The sequence below is a fragment of the Rattus rattus genome, chromosome 5 (assembly GCF_011064425.1).
Source record: "Rattus rattus isolate New Zealand chromosome 5, Rrattus_CSIRO_v1, whole genome shotgun sequence".
In the NCBI taxonomy this organism is placed as follows: Eukaryota; Metazoa; Chordata; class Mammalia; order Rodentia; family Muridae; genus Rattus; species Rattus rattus.
Genome location: NC_046158.1, coordinates 149,493,141 through 149,517,691, shown reverse-complemented (window position 1 = coordinate 149,517,691; position 24,551 = coordinate 149,493,141). Strand labels below are relative to the sequence as shown.

At 52.9% G+C, this 24,551-nt stretch overlaps 1 protein-coding gene across 1 annotated transcript in view; it reads right to left on the bottom strand.

Annotated features, from left to right (window-relative positions):
- The window catches only part of Nfatc2 (nuclear factor of activated T cells 2), a 129,093-nt gene that overhangs the window by 5,477 nt on the left and 99,065 nt on the right, over positions 1–24,551 (bottom strand). The window contains exons 7-9 of the mRNA XM_032904736.1: positions 22,322–22,377; positions 21,752–21,878; positions 19,234–19,941 (exon numbers count right to left, since the gene is read on the bottom strand). Of these exons, the coding sequence (XP_032760627.1) occupies positions 19,234–19,941; positions 21,752–21,878; positions 22,322–22,377 (891 nt within the window). The remainder of the gene's footprint in view (positions 1–19,233; positions 19,942–21,751; positions 21,879–22,321; positions 22,378–24,551) is intronic.

The following is a 24,551-nucleotide window of genomic DNA, read 5'->3' as shown; positions in this document are numbered from 1 at the left end:
TTTTCTACCACTGGGTCAATCTGTAGCCAGAGAGGCCCTCCTGCAGTCAGGACAGGAAGCTGGAGGCTGCTTTCTGGGTCTGGAATGCCCTCCTCCCCAACCTCCAACTGGCTCCTCGGCTGTGCCCAGGTCAGGAAGACATCCCATCTGCTGAAGTAGGAGAAACTCCCGAGAGTCTTCTCTAGAGCCAAGGAAGAGCTCTGGGCCTGAAGCACTGGCCTTCCCTGTCGCTCAACCCAGAGATGTTATCTGGGGACATAGTGATGGGACTTACTTTCTGCAGAAATGTCCTCACACCTTTTCTTAGCCCCCCATCCTGGGACGCCTAATAACTTTCTAGAACATAGCCAGGCCATCCATGCAGGCTCAGTGGAAGGGCCAGACCGAGTGAGGGGTCTGATGGAGGCTGGGGGTTGGATCAACTGCCAAGTTCTCAGGCTCATGCACCCTTGAGGGCCTCATCGCTCTCAGCATAAAGTATCTGCATTTTTTAATCAGCCTGATTCCTGGGCCACGGTAGATGCTGGTCTGGGGAGGGCTGGTGCAGTGAACACCCTTGACCACAACAAAGTTTGAATCCCTGCCGTTGGGTGGGATGAGCACCCCGCTTTCCCATAAAGGGTTCACTGTAGTGCCAGGATGCCTTTTTCTTCTGGGACATGGGGGTCTGAGCGGTCAGCTCCTCTGTGGACTTCTACTCACTATTTTGGTTGTGTTGTTGTTGTTTAGACTGTCTTTTCGAGACAGTTTCTCTGTGTAGCCCTGGCTGTCCTGAAACTCACTCTGTAGACCAGGCTGGCCTCAAAGTCGCAGAGCCCTACCTGCCTCTGCGTCCCCAGTGCTGGGATTAAAGGTGTGCACTACCACTGCCCAGCTTCTTCACTGCTTTTGACTAGGAATTTAGCGACTGTGCCAAGGACATCTGGACCTTGCCCGAGAGGTAAAGGGTGCTGCTTCCACTGAGAAAAAGAAATGGAAACCACCCATGGCCCAGCACCCAATATAGTGGCAACGTAATGGCCCAGAGAGCTCAGTGGTACCAGCTGTGACGTCTGGCTGCTCACATAGCAAGGGCATGGGAAAATCAACTTTCGCCTTAACCCATAGTGACCATATTGTCAAAGAGCCTACCAAGCTTGTCCCAGCCAGTCTGATTTGGCCACCTGACCCTTTCATGCAGCCCCAGAGGCCAGAGTCAGTGAAGTTGGATGGAGAGGGGAGGAGCCAAACAAGGGCATTGTGTACTCTGGGAAAGCCACACTCTCGCTCCCGGTCACGGGTCAGGTCAGTGCACATTAGCAATAACTTAAAGACCAACCCCTTAAGCCATGGCTAACATGAAACATTTCCTGGCTGGCTTCCTGGGACTTCTATGTAATTCAGAGCCCACACTCCTAAATGAAAGCTGAGTGTGCACGGTATTGTCTCAGAACGACTGGCCCTGAAGGCCACTCCTGTAGGGTACGGGGGTCCCCCAGGACAGCATGCAAACCCTGGCGTCCACCCCACCCCCACCTCACAGACTGAGAATTGTGGAGCTGTCCCACCCTCGAGAGCAGGAGGGACAGTTGGTCAATGAGAAAAGAGGGTCTAGGGGTTGGCACATCCTCTGTGACTTAACAGTGAGCTCGAGGTGAGAAAACACAGCTGGAGACCCCGGGGAGAAGTAGAAGAATCATTACCTTTCACTTTGATTTCTCGGATCAAAGACCAGTCACTCGGTCTCATAATATGTTTTGTATCCAGCTAAGGTGTGTGTCTATCAACTCTGAAAGAGATGTGCAAAACCGTTTTTGAGAAGAAAAGGAAAAGTTACCTTTGAACTCTATCATGCTTCCAATTTGTTTCCAGCTACACAACCCAGCATGGAACCTCACCCCTGGACTGGAGTTTCAGGCCGGTTCTGTATTTGTTACCTTAACTTCCGGACCTGGATGAACCCAGCAGCTGAGGTCAGTGCGAAGCACTGAGCCCAGGGACTTTTATGCAAAGAAAGGGGTGGCAGTCTCTGAGGCAAAATACTTGAGCAAGACGAGGGGTTGGGCATGCCTCTACGCAATACTGGAGGCCTCTTGCCTGTCTCTAGGGCCTGTCACAGAGACAAAATGAAGTTGGCTTCCTCTGAAGCCCAGAAAAAAGGAATCCCAGGAAGAAGCCATCTACTGTGACATCCTTCTCCAAAGATAGCACCTCAGAGATCAAACATACATTCCTAAAAAGTCCCCCAAAGTTACTCACGCCGAAGCCTTTTGCCCTTCAGAGCGATGGAGACCCCTGAAGAGGATGGGCCTGTCTTTGGGGTTTTTTGTTGTTTTGTTGTTTGTTTGTTTTTTAACCCAGCTGTTGTGTTCTCTCTTCACTCAAGCTTTCAGTGCCCTGTCCTCCCTGTCCTCCCTGTCCTGTCTGGTGAGTTCACATAGGCCTGAGGCCCCTTTGATGCAGAGAACTTTGGGTTCTCTGAGGTCTTTTGTTTCTGGGAGATGGGGAATCTACTCTCAAGGAGAGTTGGGACTCCCTGGGGCCTCATCCAAGGGAGGAGAGTTTTTCAGTGTTTACAGCCAGACCTCAACTTCCAGTGGAGGTGAGGTTGGTTGCCAGCTGACCTGGGACTGTAGGGTTCTTGTCCTTTTGCTCTCTAAGTGATGTGGGGACCCTGCCTCTCCCCGACTCTCCTGAGATACAGATGGCTGCTATCCAGGGTTTGAGGCAGCTGTGACTGGCTTTCCCTGTGACAGCTCCGCCAGAATCCAGAGCAAGCGTTATCAGGCCATTCCTTGGTTAAAACAGAATTCTCCCTTCAGTGGCCACATTAGCTGTTTTAAGCCCTGGCCAGCACCCCTGAGCCACACACTTAGGATGTCTTCGGTATAGCTCCGACGTGACATGGCTTCAAAGCGGTGTCTGGACCTTTTAACTGACTCCCCACATTCCCAATGTACTCTGTTTTTGTTTTGATTTACTTTTTTCTTTTGAGACAGAGTCACACGTCTCCTAGTCTGGCTTCTAGTCCGTAGCTAGGAATGACCTTGAACTTCTGATCTGCCTACAGTGTGACCTTGCAGGCATGTGCCAGCATGTCTGGTTCTACGTAGTGCCAAACCCAGGACTTGCTAGGCAGGCCTGTTACCAACATATCACCAACCCTGGACTCACTGTGGGAAATGCAGATGAACACCCTTGGCATTTGCTGACCCCCTTCCCACATTTCACTCGCCATAAATGTTCCTAGGTCCAGCCTAGAACAGACTAACAGCCATTACCTGGCCTAGGCTTCCAGATTAGGTCCCTGCCTGTCTGCAAGAGGACCACCCCTCCCCCACCGCTTGCTGTTCCTTGAAAAACAGGTCAGAAGTGCCACATGGCTAAGGGTTTCAGTGTGTCCCCATAACACCAAGCCAAGCAGCCCCGAGGGGAAAGAGCTGTCACACACATGGATTCAAGGCCAGAAGAGAACACCAGACCACTTAGTGCTGTACTCCAAAGGTCCTGCTTGCCTGCCCCACCTCCATGGACACAAATGCTGGCCCCCCAAAAAAGGGGAGCCTGTACCTCAGAATGGCAGTGCCCCTCACTGGGGTTTGTGAGCTAAGGTGAGGCTTCCTGTTAGTGATAAGATTTCTCAGCTGCTCTTGGTGAAAGCCAGAGGCGGGAAGCCAGAGGCAGGGCCTCTCTCGGTCTGATGCCTACAGCTCAAGTGGAGTCTTTGACTCCAACCACCCATCCCTCTGGGCTGCTGCAGAGCAGGCAGCCCCAACTGCAGCCTCTCACCTGGCTCAACGTTCGGTGGAAGCCCTGTTCTCAGGCCACGTTGCTGAGGCCAAGAAAGGAAGTGGCCTTGTTTCTGCAAACCCTACAGCTTCCACCAACCTTTCTCTGGTATCTATGCACCAGCTCTGGTTCTTAGGAACCCCTTTGGGGTTTGAACCAGAGGCTGAAAACCCCTTCATCCGGCACTCCTGAACTGGGGAGCCTGCCAGCCAGGAACCAGCCCCGAGACTCCCATTTAGGTTTGCCCAAATTTGAAAGACCTTCAGGATACCCCGGGTAAGGATGCTGTGACTACCTTTCAGAAGCTCCTGGAATGAGGGCACTGTGGCTTCTCCTATGGTCTCTCATGGAGCCTCAGTTTCCCTAATTGTGTAACCTCTGTGGCATGAGCTGTGCTTAGCAACGATACCTATGGTCTTCTCATTAAGAGGAGAAGGGGGTCCAGGACCCTCTGAAAACTAAGACTACCATTCTGCCTCCCCGCATGTTCCAACAGGAAGTAGGCTCTGCAGACCCCTGTGAGGGTTCTGGCTAGTTCCTGGGAATACGGAGATGGGCATCAAGGGGATTGTGTAAGAGCACCATGCTATCCAGGCTATCTCCCCAAAGCCATTGGTCTTAGAATCCCTGCCCAATTTGGGAGCTCCTACAAGACTACAGCTGGACTCCACTTCTACCCACGAGTGCTGTGGATCAGACAGTCGAGAACTGGTTTGCTAAGCTACTGTGATTTCTATGAACACAGAGTCAAGGATCCATCATCTGGCCAGCTTCCTGACTCCCAGCACCTGTGAGAAAGTGTGCTCTGTGTGTGTGTGTGTGTGTGTGTGTGTGTGTGTGTGTGTGTGTGTGTGTGTGTGTGAATGAGAGTTGTGGAGCCAAAGGGCAACAGAAGGTTGAGGGAACGGGCTCAGTCTGATGGCTCTAAGGTCCCAGTAGGCCAGGTAGAGAGCCTGCTCCCAGGACATTCAGATGGACTTGAAGCCTGGAAAGAGACACCAGGAAGTGCAGCCTCTCTGTCAAGTCAAGTCCCGGGTTGAGTTCACCCCTCAGCTGGGTTCCTAACCCCTTGCTCAGCAGAATATCTCCTAAGCAGGGACACCTCTCCTGTCAGTCAAGCGAGCATCCAGAAGCTTCTGAAGCAAGCATAGCATAAGGCCGATGCTGACAGAACCGTGTGTCAGCTCCTCCCCCTCTCCGCCGTAGCCCACCCCAGACTCCTCAAGGAGACCGACTGTGAAGTGGGGACTGCCATATTGCCACTGCCCTGATATCGGGGCTGATGCAAGAGGCTGGGTGTTCAGGAAGCAGTCATCCAAACCCACAGAGCGGCTGCGACCACAAACAAGATGAAGACATAGCTAACTGGGAAGCCATGATTCTCGGTGGGGTTGAAAGGCTTAGTCAAGGTCTGCGGCTCGACTTCTGAGATTGCATGTGTGCACGGGGTGGGATTGAGGCCAGAGGAGGGCAGCTCAGGCCTCCGTCTGGAGTAGCAGGTGGGGACAGAAGCAGTAAGAAAGCTCCTCCCCTCCCCTCCCCGTGCCCTGTCCTCACATCAGAGATCACACAGGGTCCAGCCTCCGTGGGTGAGATCCCCAACTGCTGACCCAGCTTCTAGAGACCTTCCTGTCATAGGCCAAGTGACTGAGTAGTTTCTGACCCTCACATAGACTCACCTTCTAGATTCTTCTATGCCCTGCCCCAAGTGCCACTACACACTTGCTGAGTCCCCTACACACACACGGTAGTCTTAGTTACTACTACCGATGCCATGGTGCCCACTTCCTCTGCACAGACCCCACCACATCATCTCTGAATTCTGGGCATTTGGAGTCTTCCCTTTACCACAGGCTACTCCAGGCACAGGGGCCTCCCTCCTCCATTCTAGATCCATTGCCATCACACAAGGCCTAGGCCCTATCTTAAGTCTCCTCTGGTGACAGCCATTGGCCCAGTCCTGGTACTTATGCCTCAGAGCCTGCGTGTGTCTTTGCTTCACACTCAGCCTTCACCCCTGTTCGTCCGCTCAGCCCAAACCTCCCCCTGAGAGCTTGCTACAGAGTCTCTCTAATGCCCAGGTTTGTATTGTGAGCTGTTAAACCTTGTGTGGTGGCATCTGAAGATGGGGCCCTCCAGTCTGGGGATGAAGTTTAGGGACTGGTATCCTCCCTAGAATGTACTGAAACCCTAGGTTCCATGCCAAACCTCACAAAATCCAAGATGAGGCAGCCATGAGGGAGCCGCAATGCCTTCCCAAGAGACCCCAGGGGCAGTCTGTATGTCTGTCTCACAAATGCAGCAGGAAGGCTTATCCGTAAACCAAACAGAGCCCTAGCACAGAGCCTGTCTACGCTACCCCGATTTTGGGTGTTTAGCACCCAGAACTGTGAGGGGATGGATGTCTGTGAGCTCTTGTTACACAGCCTGAGTGACTGCTACAGTCTCAAGAGGCCTGTTTTACCAAAGCAATCCCTCCCCAGTGTCCTGAGCCATGCCCACCGGCAGGCTTCAAAGTTAAGGGGCTGCCTGCCCAGGACCACAGGTCTAGCCTGTGGCAGGATGGACCACAGGGCTAGCCTGTGGCAGGATGGACCACAGGGCTAGCCTGTGGCAGGATGGACCACAGGGCTAGCCTGTGGTGGCGGGCTTTACCTTCAGATGCTGCCGTCCGCTCTGCCTTGCTTGTGTGCATCCCTGCCCATCTTTCTCTGACCCTGGCATCCTCACTGTCCCCCCAGCTCTCTCCAGCTAGCAGCCTTACTTCACAGCTGTCCATCCGCCTCATGGAGGGCAGATGTCAACTGTTCAGTACGGGGCCACACGCAGAGGGAAGGACTCGGGACAAGCATCACGGGGAGACCCTGTTCATAGCCAGTCTGCCAGGCTCCAAATCTGCCACGTCCTTTCGAGGGACTGTTCTGGGCCACCTCTGTAAAGGTGACAACAGGCACTCCTAACGTCCGGCTTTGGATGGCATTGGTGGTGGCTAAAGATCCAGCCAATATGACGTCACAGGCATTGAGGCAAAAAAGCCTATTTTCACAGCCTCGAGCCTCAGTTTCCTTATTTGTAACACGGAAACCACTACAGAAGACAACCGGCTCTTTGCCTATATCCGTCCTTACATCCACACGGCCTTCTTCCCGCTTCTGAGGACCTTCCCCTCGGGAGTATCTGTATCTTCGGAGTGGGAGGGTCCAAAGTACAAATCACATCCTGTCCCCACAGGCCTTCCCTGCCCCCACGGAGCACCAGCTGCCCCAGGCTGACCACGTGTGGAATAGAATTCTGAGTCACCGAGTGCTGCAAAACACGGGCCTCGGGAAGCCAGCTCCAGCAGCAGCCTGCACCCAAATTACTTGCAAGGCCTCGGGGCTTCTGAGAAAAATGCCTTGTTCCAAACTGTCCCCAGCTCTCAGGATGAGTAAACGCAGCAGCTCTGAACCTCTGATTTCAAGCTAGAGGCAGAGGTGCAAGCCAGGCAAGGGCTGCAGGGTGGGGGTGGGCAGAGCAGTTTGCACCAAGCTCCGAGGTGGTCAATGAACCACCTATCGTCAGCAGCACCAACCCGGAGAGAGATTTCCAGTCTGTGACATGCAAGCAACCCAGGACAGTGTGGTGGGGCCTGATCCAGCACCCTTGTCTCTGACCCATGCCAACCTGGCGCCTCCACTGGGCGATGTTTCTAATTAGCTAGAGCTCTGTGAAGGGGCCTACGGAGGGAGGAGTAGGGCTGTGTCAGGGATGCATAGAAGAGGACACCCTGGGGGTGAATGGCTGGCCAGCCAAGTTCACCTTTGGAGTATGGAGAGAACCATCCCATTCGGGCCTCATCCTTGGACATTTGTCACCCCGCCTTGTCCCATCTGAGACATATTAATGGAGCCAGTGTACACAGATGCATCTGAGCGAGACCCTGGGCACATGCTAGGGTACATAGTCTCCCTAAAAAGTTTATGAGCGGGGTTGGGGATTTAGCTCAGTGGTAGAGCACTTGCCTAGCAAGCACAAGGCCCTGGGTTCGGTCCCCAGCTCCGAAAAAAAAAAAAAAAAAAGAAAAAGAAAAAAAGAAAAAGTTTATGATCTAAGGCTGACCTAATACCCCGTGCAGTTCTGAGGCCCCAAGAGCTACCTTACGGGAGGGACACAGAAGACAAGACAGCCAGCTGGTTCCAGAACCCACAAGAGGTCTAACATGGCACCACAGCTCCCACGATGCTCCGTGTCTCACAGCCCTTAAACAGTTCCTGTCAACTGACACAGTGTAGAATGACCGGACAGAAACAACTGAATGGCCAAGGCCCAGGGAGAGCCCTGCCTTGAGGAAGCCTCTGATAGGCCCCGTGGACCACAGGCCCATGGGGAAGACTGCATATCCCATAGATGGAAATATAAGCAATTAACCATGGCCCTGGATGCTAACCCCAAGTAGAACAGCGTAGGATGATGTGAGGGCTCCTGAGCCTGGAAGGTAACACGGTGGAGTCCCTCAGGGATGTGAGAGGAGAAAGACCCCTTCGCTGGCCCTTAACCTTGAACTCTGGACGGCTGGTGCGCTGTAAACGCTCAGCCCGAGACCCAACAGTGCTGACCCTGCACGACGCGGTGGGGCCCTGCATGTCTTTCAAGCTGTGGGTGGCAGCGTGGAGGAAGGGAATAACCAGAGTCACATTAAGTGCAGACTTTCCAGAAATGAATTCAGCTAAAGGGAACTCCAAACCGCTCGCCAAAAGACACCGTTTACCACACACCCATGAAAGCTGTGAGACCGGAGAGATGGCTTCGTGGTCAAGAGCGTATAAAGCTCTCCCGGAAGACCAGAGTTGGGTCCTGGTACCCACTTTGGGCAGCTTCATAATCTCCTGTAACTCCATCTCCAGAGACTCTGACGCCCTCTCCTGGCTCCTGTGGGTACCTGCACTCACGTGCATACACCCACATACACAAGTACAGTGGTCAGACATGGAAAGGCCTATCGGAGGCCACTATGACAGGGCAGAGCAGGGAATGACCTGTGTCAGTGATGTAACCACATCATCATGCACCACACAGCCTGAAACAACACCGCAGGCAGGTCTCACCTGAGAAAGAATTCTGGGTGCCTATGCCAGGAGGCAAAGGCAATCCCAGACAGTGCTGTCTCTAACGGCAAGGAGAAGCATCTGGAAACAGCAGCGAGATGGGTGAGTAAGCGGTGTGGTGGAATACTACACAGCTTATGAAAGGTGGGGGGAGGGGGGAGTTGCAGCAGCAACTACGCCACAGCCACCTAAGGCAGAGAGTAAAAGCAAATTCCGGGAAGCTTCAGAGAGAGGCTGCTTTCCAGGAGGGGTTTCTCAGGCCTAAAAACCAAGCCGACTGTTCAGATGGCTGTTCAGAAACACAGGGAAACCACCAGCATGGAACTCAGGGTGCCACCTCTGTGTCTGGAGTGAGGGTGTGTTTAAGAGACCATGCTGAGTTCGGGCGCCATGCTTGCTGGAGGCCTGGCAGCTGCCCCTCGGATGGGGCAGCCTCGATCCCACCACGGCTGAGCTGGAGCAAGCCCCTCAGTGACAATACCACACACAGACCCTCCTGTGAGGGGCAGAGCCCAAACCACGGAAGACTATACACAGCACAAGGACCTCTTAATGGAGCATGAGATGTCACAGGGAGAGGGGCTGGGCAGGACTACATAGAAAGTGACCGGACACCAAGCTGGCCGGCCTCAGTACTCTCCTTGGACCCAGGATGAGATATACATCACACACACCCCACTGTAGCTAACAGATAATCTATAAAGTACATATCCGTGAGTGTTAATACATTATCCATGTTTTATCTACAGCGAGCGTTTACAGAGCAACCGAAACTGTGAGCACTGCATTTTAGGTCATTAAACATCTCTCACGCTTGAGAACGACAGTGCCAAATGGTAAAAGTGAGTTTTGTTTTGTTTTGTTTTTAAAGTTCTTAATTTTTTTTGGAGACTGGGTCAGGTAGCCCTGGCTAGCCTTGGGCTCCCTATGTCAACCAGTGATGTTGCTAAACTCATAATGTTTCTGCCTCCACCTCACCAGGGCTGGGGTTACAGGGACCCAGGGTCTCCCACACTCTGTCAACTGAGCCATATCCCCAGGATCTTCCAGAGAGACATGACTGAGCCGGTTACAGCCAGCCAGCCCTCTTTAAACCAGTAGAGGGGTCAGAGGTCAGTGACTTTGGTTTACATTTGTAGGCGAGGGCTGTCAATAGGAAGAATGTAACTTCGTAATTTTGGTTCTTATAACATTTGCATTGTTGACAAAGCTGGTAGAACGCGCAAGACTCAGTCTACACACAGGACTCTTTCTCTGCCTGAAGCCTCCGGCACGCACACAGGAAGAGAGGGTAGGAAGTCCTTATTTAGATCCAACCAATGACAGGGGACAGAAAGACCTGCTCAAATCGGCCATTCAAACCTTAAACCATCAGTTTTGGTAAGGCCAGGAGTTCACAATGGCTCCAAATAAGTCCCGCACAAGCAGCCCTAACTGATCACCAAGGAAGCACGTTAACAAACTGACCTATGCTTTTTTAAATGGTAAATAATGGGGAAGAATTGGGGCATTCATTGGGCTTTCCCCTCTATCTGAATTCTCCCATTGTGGGCGCAGGGAGGTTTCCTTTTATAGACATTTTCCAGCTCACAGGAGAGGAAGGGATAGCTGGATGGGAACAGAGGTCACCCAGAGCAGCGAACCAGGAAATTTGTGGAGGAAGGCACCCCCTCGAAAGTGCTCCTAACCCCCAAGGGTAGGGGCCACCTGAAGCCACGCCCCTTGCAGTGAGGATGCACCCCTCCTGTGAGCTAGTCCTTCAAATACTTGAAAATCTGTCATACCTCTCAAAAGGCAGAGGACCAGGCCCCAAACCTCCCCACAGGAACAAAAATGGTTGAAAGAAGCGCGGCCAGGAGAGAGCGCACAGGACAAACCAAGTTTCTGTTTCTCGCAGTAAAAATGGTTAAATACATGCTGGGATAAGCTCATCCTTATGAGACACTGGCAGCGGGGGTGGCGTTTAATGTAGAGAAGCAACAGAGTGGTGTGGGGTAAGACAAACTTCGAACCAGGGCTGATTCAAATGCAAACACAGGATAAAATCATAAAAGCAAACAAGACGGGCTGGGAGATGGCTGGACAGTAAGTGCCTGCTGTATGGGACCCACCATGGGACCCGCCAGGCTGTACACAGATAATCCCAGTCCTGGGAAGAAAGGTGGATCCCTGGGGTTTGCTGGCCGGCCAGATCAATGAGCTCTAAGCTCAGTGAGAGACACTGCCTCAAAAAGGAAGGTGACAAGTGAGAGAGAAGACTCAATGTTGGCTCTCTGACCTTCACAGACACAAGTGTACACGTGCACATACATGCACACATGTGCACATACATGCACACACATACACATCCATACACACATGCGTATACACACACGCACACACACACACATGCAGAGGGAGAGAGAGAGAGAGAGAGAGACAGACAGACAGACAGACAGACAGACAGACAGACAGACAGACTGACTTTTAAAAGTCTTACCGGGGGTTGGGGATTTAGCTCAGTGGTAGAGCGCTTGCCTAGGGAAGGTCAAGGCCCAGGTCCCCAGCTCCGGAAAAAAAAGAACCAAAAAAAAAAAAAAAAAAAAAGTCTTACCCACTTAAAGGTCCCCCAGGCATGAGGAAGAAGAAGACAGGCTGGAAGAGGCTGAGAGAGCTTTCCCAGGTCCCCACCTATGCAGGCCACGCCTTAGACAGTCACACAGGTCAATTATGCTTCCAAAGTGAATCTCACATTAAATAACTATGGGTCCCCCTGGGAACGGGACCAAGACCAGCCAAGCAAAGGAAGACCAATAGATGGCCTGATGCTAAGTAGCCCAGACCCCGTCTTCCCCCATGATGCAGGAGGTGGGGGTGTGACGTAGGAGAGGCTGCTGTCACTATGCCTGGGGCCTGCCTGCCTTGACTCTGACTCCTGATGGTTGCTGGGTTGGAACATAGACCCCCAAGTAGTGGATCCTTTGCTTTTCTGAGGGACCCTGGAACTCCATTTTTCTGTACAATTCCCAGCTTCTTTAGCTCTGGCATCTAATCTAGATATTTAAAACAAAAACACTGTGTGGGAGAGCCAAGCAAAATCCTCAAGCTAAGTGCACCCAGGGAACGCCAGCGGGCAGTCCACGTGGTAGGAAGACATGGAGCGAGCTGTTTAGTCAGCTTGGGATCAATTCATTTATAGGCGCCCAATAAAGCTGAGAATTCGAAAGACCCCAGCAACTTCTAGAAGTCTATAAGCGCCAGCGTCTGCAGTGGGTACCAGCGTCTGCAGTGGGCACCAGCCTGGACATTTCACAGGCACTCCACTACCATTAGCTTATGCAACAGAATGCCCATTTGTGGAGACTTTTGGGAAAACAGAGAGTAAGGAGTGTCCTTCCAGCTTCTCTGGGACAGCAGAATGAAACCTATGTGTTAGTTCACAGCAGGCCATGGTCCTGCCATAGACCAGAGCTGGATGCCCCACACTGGATGCAACGTGACCCAGGGGCTCTCCGCTCTGCTCGCCTGTCCAGAGATCTAGTTTCAGAGCAATGTAGAGGACAAAACAGACATCGGCCCAAGCGGGCAGGCTTTGCAGCTAAGGACCAGAACAGACACCCCTCTTGCCCAACCCCAAGTGTCTTCCCCTCCACCCACAGACAGAACGGACCATATGGATGGGCGAAGCAGGCCCGGTTCTTCCTTTATAAATGGTCTCAAGGTGACTGGATCCCCAGATCAATAAAAAATTAAAGAGGTGTCAAAAACACCGTGGAAAGGAGCCAAGTTGATGGTTTAATCATTCCCCAAGACCCAGGCCCTTCTCCAGGTGCCAAAACCAAGTCAAACACATATCCAGGGTAAGAGACAAATTTAACAGGACGGGAGAGGATAAAGCCCCAAGGCAAAATCCAAACAGCAGCTCTGTAGGATGGAGGGGAAAAGGCTACAAACTCTTCACAAAAGGGCCGTAGGATGGGAGTTAGCACCCTGGGATAGCAACTCCACCGGCTAGCTGTCCACAGCGTATTTACTAATGGGGATGAAAGAACAGGGAACGCCACAGAAGGAAGATTGGGCTAACTTCTGGCCAGTCAGTTCTTAGCCTCAGCCACGAACTTGCTTTGGGGGGGTTTGCTTTTCCATAGAGCAGTAGGCTAGCTCTAGAGCCAATATTTGGAGGGAATAAATAGGTATTTATATATTACATATGCACGCAAGATTACTTCATGTGTGGCTTGGGAGATGGAGGCCCATGTACCCCCAGTTTCTCCTGGAGTTGCTGTGACCATCTGTTCTGACACAAGTGAGGTGCCAAGTGGGTCCTGCACACGGGTGCTCACCAAGGCAGAGGGGCCTCTGCCCTAACAGGAATTGAAGTATACGGAGAGGCCTCTGTGACGTTTGCCAATGCTGAGCTATCCGCCCCTCTTGCTAAGCCGTCCATTTTGCCTGTGGTTGCAAGAAAGCAGCTGGGGGGGGGGGCTGTTCAGCAGGGCCACGTGACTCACAGTGAAAGACTCTGCTGTGCATGGGACAATGGCCATTTTGGTTCTCTATGCTGGGCACTGGGTTCTCCCTGCTGGGTGCTCATGGGGGACCTGTTACTCTGGCATAAAGCCTGAGAGGGCAGCCATTCTGGGACAGGCTTTCTGTGTCTTGGGGTCTCTTGACCTCCAAAGCCAAGGGCCCATCCTCTGAAAACACCTGCCCTGTAGGACCCCAGAGACAGGCAGAGCTCGCCTGAGGCTGGCAGCAGTGGCTGGAAGGTGGCCTCATCATATGAGCCAGCAGCAGGGAACACAGCAGCAGAGAAGACACAGAGGACAGTCGGGAAGGTCTAAGTGGCACAGAAGTGGACGGGAGGGGTAGATGAAGGTGCACTGAGGGACAGAGCCGAGCCACTGCAGGGAAAGGAGACATTCAGACCCACTTGAGCTCGGGTAAGTGATCTACAAACAGTAGCCCTTGCCAGTTCTGTGGGCTTGTCTGTGCACAGGTGGGGTTTTCTGAACCTGGAACTCTCTAAGGAGCCTTTTCTGATTTGACAAGAGGAAGTCTGGCAGGATGAGAGGGAGTCAGGCTAGGTCAACCTCAAGGCTCTTCTTAAAGGCCTAGCTTCTCTTGAGATCAGCATCGCTCAGAGGATATTAGGATAAAGATCATGTTGCTGGCCGCCACCACTGCCGCTGCCTGGCCACTGCTGCTGCTGCTGCTATTGGGGGTGGGGCAGAAGGATCTGACCAATGTGACTAACTGCTTACCATGCTTGTGGATCCCTGTCAGAGACATTATAGGGGGCTGGGGGACGGCTGGGGAGATGGCTCAGTGGGTAATGCACTGGGGAGATGGCTCAGTGGGTAATGCACTGGGGAGATGGCTCAGTGGGTAATGCACTTTCAGTGCAAGCATGAAGACCTGAGTTCAGATCCCCAGTCCGCATGTAAACAGAATACAATACTGTATGCCTGTGATCCCCCCTCTCCGACAGCAAGATGGAAGGCAGAGGCTGAAGAACTCCCAGGAGCTTGCAGACAGGTAGCCCAAACTACACAGCCAAGAACAACAGACCCTGTCTCTGATAAGGTAGAAGGTGAGGAGGGGCACCCAGGATGACCTCTGACCTCCACACACACAGTGCACATGTAAGCTTGGGCGTGCGCGCACGCACACACACACACACACACACACACACACAGCACAGCACAGCACACACCTTCCTGGGAAGCTCCCATTTTTCTTTTTACAATAACCTTGAGACTTGGAGGCCATTTTCACCCACAGTCGGGGTACAGAGGCCAGACACCCAGGAAGGAAGCCTAGCCAAAATCTCTAGACTCAACAGGCCCCAGACTGAGATCAGACTCACGAACCAGAACTGGCCCTGCTTGCCATGGGATCAGTGTGTAAGGCACCCTGTCCTCCACGATCATGGCAGGAAGTGATCTTGAAGTGCCTTGTGCACAGAGACTGTATGCTGCTACTCCCTCGGAAGGCAAGGAACTGGATCAGCAGCTGTTCGAGACCACACACAAAATCCCCAGAAGTCTCCAGGGTGAGTGACAGAGGCACTGGCATTAATTCTTTACAAGAAAAAGGGTGAAAAAAAAAAAAACCTCTTTTTTGCAGGTCCCCAGCAGAGGGCTGTGATACATAAACACAGTCTGTTTACGATGCCCGTATCCCATGGCTCCGTGACTAAGAAAACAGCATAAAAGTAGAAAGGGATAGCTCGGTGGTACATTGCTTACCTAGCAGGCACAGGGCTCTGTGTTCAAACCCAGTACCCAGGCCCATACACAAAGCATTCTGCAAAGATTCAGGCTGTAATGTCGGGGCGACCCACTTGTACACTGTTGATTTTGGTGATTATTTGGCGATAATATCTTCCAATAATTAGTGGAAAATACTGTTTCCATCCACACAGTGTCTCCTGTGCATGCATTTCCTTTGAAGAACAACGGCTGGTGTTTCCCATGACAGGACACTCTTGCTCACATGTGTGCACAGCGTAGGCTGTCCCCACAGGTCACCTCCAGGTTCCAGCCAGCACCAGACCACATCCTCTCTCCCCAGGAGGGAGAACGACATCAAGGGTGTCTGCTGAGTTGGGCCCCAGCTCCTTCTGCCCCCACAGTCTCCTTCCTGTGGCTAAGACCCAAGGGCATGCTCATGCCCCCGGGGTCTGCGGTGGGCTTAGTGGTGGACTGACCTGATAACCCCCAAACCACAGTTCAACATGGCTCCCGGGAGGAGTCACCAGTGGTGAGAGTCCCCCGTGGCTTCGCTCCTGACGGCCACCCTGCGTTCACACTGAGGAAGTATTAGAGGTGACCTACACTCTTGTCCTACTTTGGCACTTTTTAGATGCACCTCGAACAACCCAGCTGGGGGAAAGGTGCTCAGCTCGGTTCCTTCCTCACCCGCCAGGGATTTGCCTTCAACCAAGATGGCTGTGTCCCTAAGAATGCTCCGTGTAAACAGGCAAACCTGGGAAGTCGCTCAACTCACCAACTAGACCACTCGCACTAAAAAAGGATCACTATAGGAAAGAAAGTGTAGGGCGACTTCTTTCCAGAATTTTCCATTTACTATTTTGGACCGAGATTGAACAGGAGCACCTGGAACGGAAGGATGAGAGCCCAAAGCTAAGGGAGAAGACCGTCAGCCTCTGGTTGTCCTGGAAACGACACATGAGCTTGACCCTCCCCTTCCAACTCTTGCTTCCCTAGCATCTGTTTCTCAGAGGCAGCCAGAGCCATCTTCTCCAAGAGTACCTAGATCACTGCTTCAGACAACCCGAACACCACCTTCCACTCTGACCTCAAGGCCACCAGCACTTGCTGTTCCTGCTTCCCAAGATGCCCTTCCTTCAGGAGAGCACCCCGCCTCATAGCTGCCCTGCAGCCCTCAATCTGTGTGAATTCACCCATTTGCCATGATTCACTCCCTTAGACATCGGCTTCTATGCCTATATCTGTCCTTATAACATAGGGATAAGTCACACAACAAAAATGCCCCATGTGCAAGGCTTCTTTGTGCCCCATTCCCCATCCCATCCACCCAAAGCCCAGAGTAGCGCCTGGCTCAGGAGGCAGCCAGCAAAATCTTAGGGATCTGGGCATGAACGGTGAGAGAGATCATGGGTCAAGGACAGAGAAGAAGGAGGGAAGGGTGAGGTCAGGGAGAGCTGGAGAGGGCGGGGAAGGGATGGGGAGGGACTCGGTTAGTAAACCAGCCACCCCGTGCAATCTGAAATGTCCACTATGGGGCTTCAGGAAGGGAGATGAATTCCAGAAGAGTTTACAGCCAGTAGAGCGCAGGTCAGTGTTTGCAGACCGCATGCCAAGGGTGGACGAGGGAGACCCACTCCGCCTGGACTGTCACACTTCCCAGTTCAAGGAAACTTTTGTAAGCATCTTTAACCATCAGAGTGGGGAAGCAGATGAACTCTTAGCCCAAGGAGGAATAGGCTCAGAAAGGCAAGAGCATGCATAAGTGCAGCCTATAAGAGAGGCACGTGGGGCTGGAGAGATGGCTCAGTGGTTAAGAGCACTGACTGCTCTTCCAGAGGTCCTGAATTCAAATCCCAGCAACCACATGGTGGCTCACAACCATCTGTAATGCTCATATAAAAATAAATAAATAAATATTTTAAAAAAAAGAGAGAGAGAGGCACGTGGAGGGGCAGTTGGTCATGGCCAAGTCTGGAAGCACTGGGGTGTGGAACTCCTTGAACTCAAGGGAGAGGCAAAGCAAACTTCTGAGGTCAATGCTTGCCTCTGTGCAGAGACCAGGCCTCATGTCACTGTACCCCTGATCACACACTGCTGGTATGTGGCTCATGTTCTGGGAAGCCAGGTCTGGCTTTATGGGGAGAGACCCCTTTGAATGACAGCTAGAAGGAAGGAGCCATGCCCAGTCACCCTCAGGCAGACGGAAGCACGTCTCAAGTCCACCTGTCTACAATAAGCCCCAAACAATAGAACTCAGAACCCTGTACCACAGAGGGATGTGGGGGACTGTTCCCCTGGTGTAGGACCAGGCCTCTCAGGAGAACCCAGAACCTTGGCAATCAAGAGCCAAACTGTGCCCGCATCTCACCCTGAACAGCAGGCCACACTGAACAGAACCTATGGAAGAGGACAAGCCAAGCAACAAACAATGGAGAGCCAGTGACACCTTGCTGCCTTGGGGACACATGGCTCAGGCACTGAGAGTTTTGGGGGGGGGGGCAAGCATAAATGGAGACACCTGAATATAGCATTTGAAGGACCAGTGCTGGGCTTTGGGCCAGACCTACTATGGGCCACACCTCCAGGGCTGTGGGATAATAGAGGATTGAAGACCACAGGAATGGCTCCCCTCAGAGTATCTAACACATTCTGCTGTCTAGGAAGCACCAGGTCGCCTCCTGGTCTTACAGATTTTTAGTGTCAACCAGGACGACACTCAAGGTTCTGAGATGTCCTGCAACAACCAACCTTTTCACCTTTTAAAGCCACAGACTGACTGTTCCAGCAGAGGATTCTCACCAATTACGGGGTGGAGTTGGGGTGAGGGGGGACAGACACCGTGGAGAAGGTAATGAAGAAAAGAATCCAGCAGGGGGAGCCATCAAATCCCTGGATATCTGAGGGTTGAATCGGGTTGGGAAATGGGGGTTCACCCCAACACACCTGTGAACCTGCCTGTGTCTAGAAAGCCACCTCTGGAGGGCTCACAGGGCCCTCAAGCCCAGCTGCTTCCTCTGTAACAAGGGCCATCCCATCCATAGATCTGTGGAGGTAGCAGACACAGGTGACCATCTCTGACCCACTGAGGTATACACCCGAAGTTCCAGAATGAGCTATCATTCATCTTTAACACACGATGACGGACAAGGTGGGAAGGGGAGGGGTCGGCACATCTCTGCTCCTAGAGACCAAACCAACACCTCCCAGAGGCTGCTGGGAAGCACCTGCCCTGTTCAGACATTAATCACCTTGCCTCCAATGGGGTCAGCCCCCCGCCTCCACATGCAATGGAGTGAGGCTGGTTACACCTGGGGTTCTAGAAGCTTCTACCAGTGAGCTGGAGCTGCGGGTGGGAACAGTTGGCCACTGGGTGTTTCCTTCTCCATTCAGAACCCTTCGTCCCAGATTCCTTACATTGGGAGCTTCAAAGAGAAGTCTCCTCTACCTGTCCCACCCTCAGTGACTTCCAGGTACCCCTTGCTTATCTCTGAGAGCCCAACAACCCCCGTCACGGCTGCTCTGACGACTATGCCTCTGGTCAGGTTATGCGCCCACAAGCTGGGGACCCCAACATACAAAGCCTTTTCCCATCCTCTTCCTGGCCCTGCCTCCCTCTCAGCTGAACTCGACGCAGAAGAAACCCGTTGCCACCCTCTATCAATGGTGTCTGTGTCCCAGCAGCACGTGGCAGAGCCCACAGCCCCCATTCATGGTCCTGATAGAGCCCCTTTCAAGGGTTGTGTTCTCTCCTCACTCTCCGCCCCTCCCTCGTGCACAGAAGAGGGCCATAAAACAGGATTTTCCTCTATGGGAAAGAAAGGAGGCTCCTCTCCCTTCCTGTCTGCCTTCCTGCTCCATCTAGCCATCTAAATGTGGTCATGGAAGGAGTACGGAAGCGGTGAAAACAGACCCAGTTCATGACCTCAGGGGACACCCTGGGGGCCAGAACTCCCTTCGTTGGCCTTTCCTACCGAGTGACTTGAGGGGACACCCATGACTGTCAGCACCTACTCCCACGCTCCCGCAGGGAGACGTGCGTGTGTGACACTAAACGTTACCTTATTCTCAGCCCTCAAGTTCAAAGGGGGATCCTGAGACCTAAGGGAGTGGCAGGATACCCTGGGGGCTTCCAGGATGGGGGACACTGAGCAAGCACAGCTTCTTACCGTCATCCAGGTAAGTCTGGTCCAGGTTCTGCTCCTGCTTGACTGTCACTCCACTGGGCAGAGCTTCCTTCTGGTCACTGACCGGGGGTCCGTTTTTGGCAGCTCTTTGGCTCGGGGCAGTCTGTTGTTGGATGACCGTGGGGTAGGAGCCTGGGCTCAGCCTCTGACCTTGGTTGACGGGAGGCGGGCCAGGCCTGGCAGAGCTGGGGCCGAAGTTCTCACAGTACATGATATGCTGGAACTCCTGGTGACCCCCGCCACGAAGCTGCTGGTTGGTGGGTGAGTAGTGGATCACGGGTGAGGCCTGCTGGCTGGCCGAGGAGGTGTGTGGCAGGGTGGAGCCCTGCCCCTGCCCCTGCCCCTGCCCCTGCGAACCAGCATGCACCAGCACAGAACGGTGGGCATCAGCCAGACCCAAGGGTGCTGCCAAGAGGGACGGCTGCTGGTAGCCCAGCAGGCCCGGACTCAGGCTCTTGCTCCTCTGGTAGAGGGCGGCTGCGGGGCTCTGCTGCTGGTAGCGAGCATCAGGGGATGAGAGCCCCGAGCGGAACTGTTGGCAAGGGGCCATGGTGGCCACAAGACAGGAGGGGGACTCGGCCAGCATTGGGTGCTGTGGGTAATATGGCTGGCTCCCCAGGCCTCCGTGGGCGGGGCTGCAGATCAAAGACGGTTCATACTCATCGCTGGGCTCTGTCTTGATGGCGGGGACTGTGGGAGAGAAAAGCACGGGACTGAAGCAATCATGGCGACCTGCGAGTGTGTGCTGAGGTTAGGAGAACTGAGCCTGGCTCTGGGAAGCCTAGTGGGTGGAGCATGGCTGGTCTGTTTTCCTTGGGCTATAAGATCTCCCTGGGATTGTCTTCTGCTGACGCTTGACCTTGGAACGCCCTTGAACTGCAGGCTTTCCCAGCTGTGGACAGACAGGTGGAGGGTAGGCTTGACCTTACTGGAATCTGCACAGCCTTGTGTCTCAGGGTGGAAGCTGAGAGGAGAAGGCTTGTGGGGACCCCCACCTCCCCTTGACCCATCATCTCCCTGTTGTGCTCCCTCTCACTGGACAAGCTGACGGAATCTGGGATTGCTTGGAGACAAACCTCTGGGAATGTCTAGGAAGGGTTTTCTATTCAGGGTGAATGTGATCCCCTGATTGAAGGCAGCAACAGCCCATGGTCTGGGATCCTGGACTGAATGGAAAGGAGAGGGAGCTACACAGAAGCATTCGTCTCTCTGCTTCCTGACTGATGTGATGACCAGCTGCCTCACGCTCCTGCTGCCGTGCCTTCCCCGCCATGAAAGGCTACATCCCCTCTAAGGGTCAGAGCGAACCTTTCACCTGTCCCTTAAGTTGCTTTTGTCAGGTGCCGGTCACAGCAGGGAGAAAAGCGACTGCCACCCTGCCCCAAATCCAAATCCACACTTAAGCATCACAGGGTCCGAGAGGGAGGGGCAACTACACAAACAGGCGGCAGGTTGCCCCCAAGTGGGGCTGCCTGCTGATGGTCCGAGTCAGAAGAGGCAAAACAGAAGCATAATTCTGACTCAATGTCCTCAAAGTCACTTCTGAACTTGCCTTTCAAAGGCCAGCATCTCTGTTCTGGACAGCTAGGGACCTGAGGGTTGGGCCTTGCTGGGGTCGTGCTCCACCTGTCAAGCACTGAGGCTCATCTCAGGGAGGCCTTGCTACTGCAGGCCAGGGGAGAACACACCAGAAAGGAGCTTGCTTGCTAAAGGGACTGCTACACATGCAGGCTGATGCAAGGCTCTCCTGCAGACTCGTGTACGGCTCTCCTGCAACTCTAGGGCCCGGGGAACCCAGCGAGCGTGTGCTTCTGACGGCAGGTCACTCACACCGGCCCTCACTGGCATCCTCACAGGAATTGCCCAAGCCTGCCCTCACCCTGATGAGGCTGAGTCCACGAGGCCAGACACGTGGACCAGTCAGTCAGAGGACAGTGAGTGATACGCTGTGGGTTTCAGGGCTGGGATTATAGGATTACAGGCCAGTAAACCTTCCCTAACCTACTGGGTAGCAGCAGGGGTGGTGGTGGAGACTTACCCACGGGTGAGTTTTTTCACCCTTCCCCAGTTTACCCTTTGCCCACTGTAGTCACCAAACACATCAGTTACCTTAGAGTTTTCGCTGGAACTACTCCATGACGTTAGCTCCATTTTCTCTGGCCTACAGAAGTTCGTGAATGAAACCTGGTCTGGCTGTGCCTCAAATAACTCCATCCCACCCGTGTGGGGACAGTCAAGGACCCTGAGGGTTCTAGAGCATGTCTACCTTACCCTGAATGTGACCAAACCCATGACAAAGAAGAACAACAAGAGCCAACTGCTTAGCTGTCACCACCCAGGAAAATGTAGATTGGCAGCTGCCAATCAAAGAAGTGCCACCCCACACAATCGAAAACAGTCTCAGAGGGAGTGAGTCCCTCGCCCAGGTAACTCACTGGGAGCAGAGCTTGGGCGTCCTGAGCCCCTGACCCTGTGCAGGAAGCCAGGGAAAACGTCTCACCTGGGTGGTAAGTAAAGTGCTGTGGCTGACTCCGTTTTCTCTTTCCGTTGATGACGTAGAAGTTCACTTTCACGGGCACACGGATGTGCTTGTTCCGATACTCGGGGATCTCAACAAAAAGCATGTTCTAGAAGGAAGCAGTTGTCATGAACCTGACCACATGTAGCGTGCTCTGTATTCCCACCCAGATCTCAGGCACGTCCACCCAGCCCACCCTGCAGCAGGCAGGCCGGTTTGCGCCCTACATTTATGGAGACATTTGACCAAAGGGAATTAAGGTTTCATCTCGGCAAGGGAAGCTGGTCTAGCAAAGTGTGTGGCGATGTCACGGTCACACACCAGAGGGCCTGGGCTCTGAGTGCTCAGCTCAGGAAGTTCAGTCTGTACTTGCCGAGAAACTCTGAGTGCAAAGTGTGGAGGAGGGAGTGAGGGATGGAGATGGAGGAGGAGGGAGGGAGAGGAATGGGTAGTGAGGAGGGGTGACAGGGGGTGGGGAGAAGGGAGGGAGAACAGGGGACAAAGACCTCAGTGGGGACACTGAGCTCTCAGGTGGCTGTCTTGGAGGCTTACAGGCTGGCTCTTGTCTTTATCCACCGTAGCTTCCATCTCCCAAATCTGCTGCCCATCTGGAGAAGAGAACAACAGCCTTTGGACGAACAGTAGAAGCCAAGGATGGATTCCACAGACCCATGTTCTCCATCGTATCCCTTTAGCAATGCAAGCCGGGGTGTGTGTGTGTGTGTGTGTGTGTGTGTGTGTGTTCGTGTGTGTGCATGTGTATGTGGGTGCAAATGTGTGCAGGTGTGTGCACATGTGAGTGTGTATATGTGTGTCTGTGCATGTGTGCATATGTGTGTGCATGTATATGTATGTATGTGTGGGCGCATGTATGTCTGGGGGGTGTAAGTATGGGTATATGTGTGTGCACATGTGAGTGTGTGTATATGCATGTGTGTGTGCATGTGTGTGTTTATGTGTGTATGTGTGTATATGTGTGTGCGCATGTGCATATGTGTGTGCCTGTGTGATTGTGTGTCTGTGTGTCTGTGTGTGCATGTGTGTGCATGTGTGTGCATGTGTGTATATATGTATGTGGGGGGGAGAAGAGAAAGAGAGGGAGAGGGAGGGAAAGGGAGAGAGAGAATGTGTATGTGTGAGAGAGTTGGGGGTGCATACATGTGTATATATATGTTTATACATATGTGTGTACATGTGTGCATATGTGTATATGCATGTTTATGTGTGTATATGTTTGTGTATATACATGTGTGTATGTATGTGTGTGAGTGTGACAGAGAGAATGTGCATGTGAGAGAGAGTTGTGAGTGTAAGAGAGAGAACTGTATCCGCATATTCTGAAGCTCCTTTGTTAGAGACCAGTGTTCCAGAAGAAAACTTAACAAGTAAAAAGTCGAAGCAACCACAGACTCCACCTTCGCAATCTAGTCCAATCCAAATTCCTGTTTCTCGTCCTTAAAATAAAGTCATGTTCTCCGTGGCACCCGATTACATTGGTCTCTGTGGCACCTTTTCGCTCTTTCCAAAAGGCCCTCAATCCCAAGGCTGTCTTGGGAGCCTCACTGTGGTCCTAGCTTGTCCCGAGTGTTACCATCCTCTGAGAACACGGTGGTTTAGCCATCCCTCCCAAAACTGGACCAAACAGGTGGCCTGAGGGTGCCTGACTCATGGGTCACCAGGAGGTGAAAAAACCCCCAAGCCCACCCACACCTTCTCTGGGCTCCCATGAGAGTCATGAGAGCAGATGACACAGCTCTGCTAAGCAGTGGCTTCTCCTTCTCAGGGGCAGACGGCCGTTGATTCCCTGAGTCTGAGGCCAGCAAACAGGGCCAAACAAAACTCTTTATTTTCAAATTATAGATTTCTCTCCTGACCACCTACACTGCCTGCTAGGCCATTTTCACTCAAACAAAACATTTCCACGAGGGCTTCCAGGGTGTTTGTGGAACGTGAGTGCTGAAGGATATTAAATGGTTTTATGAGAAAGGGAACATTCTCGAAGCTAGTAAATGCTCGGAAAGTGCTGAGTCAACGTCCAGTGGGTTCCTCGACACGGTAGAGACCTCACCCTGCTCACCACAGTGGGTTGTGACACAGAACACACCCCAACATCTGGCCTCAGAACCCCCTCTTTCTGGAGCTATGCTCTCAGTGTCTGCTGTGATCCCTTGGCTCCTCCAGCTCTGAGGGTTGGCTAGAGAATGTGGGCTGTGAGCAGCATTTGAACTTAGTGGCCTAGGAACCCCTCCATCCCCCCAAAAACTAACAAAAATCCTGTGATTGCTACAGAACAGGTGTGACTGGAGGTTCTCGCCACAAGGGAGAAGCCAGAGCTCTTTGTAACAGCCAAGGGTCTAGTCTTGGACTTCAGTGAGCTGCAATTCTGAATTTGAACTCTAGCATCTATGTAAAAGGTCAGCTATGGCCACATTTGTGCCTGAACCCCAGTACTGTAGTGAGTGACTACAGGAGGCTCTCTGGGGCTTACTAGTGCCAGCCTAGTTCCAGGCTCAGTGAGAGACCCCAGCTTGAAAGTATAAGGCGAAGCAGCCTCCTCTGACTGCTGTTCAGGCACGCACAGGTGTGCAAACCCACACACACACCATGCTCCCAAAGTACGGTGGAGAAGGATAGAGGAGGGCTCTCAATGTCAACCTCTGACCTCCACATGCACATATGCATGTGACCACAAATGCTTCACAATAGCACACACACACACACACACACACACACACACACACTAGAGGACACCAACCTCTGACCTCCATATGCACATATATGG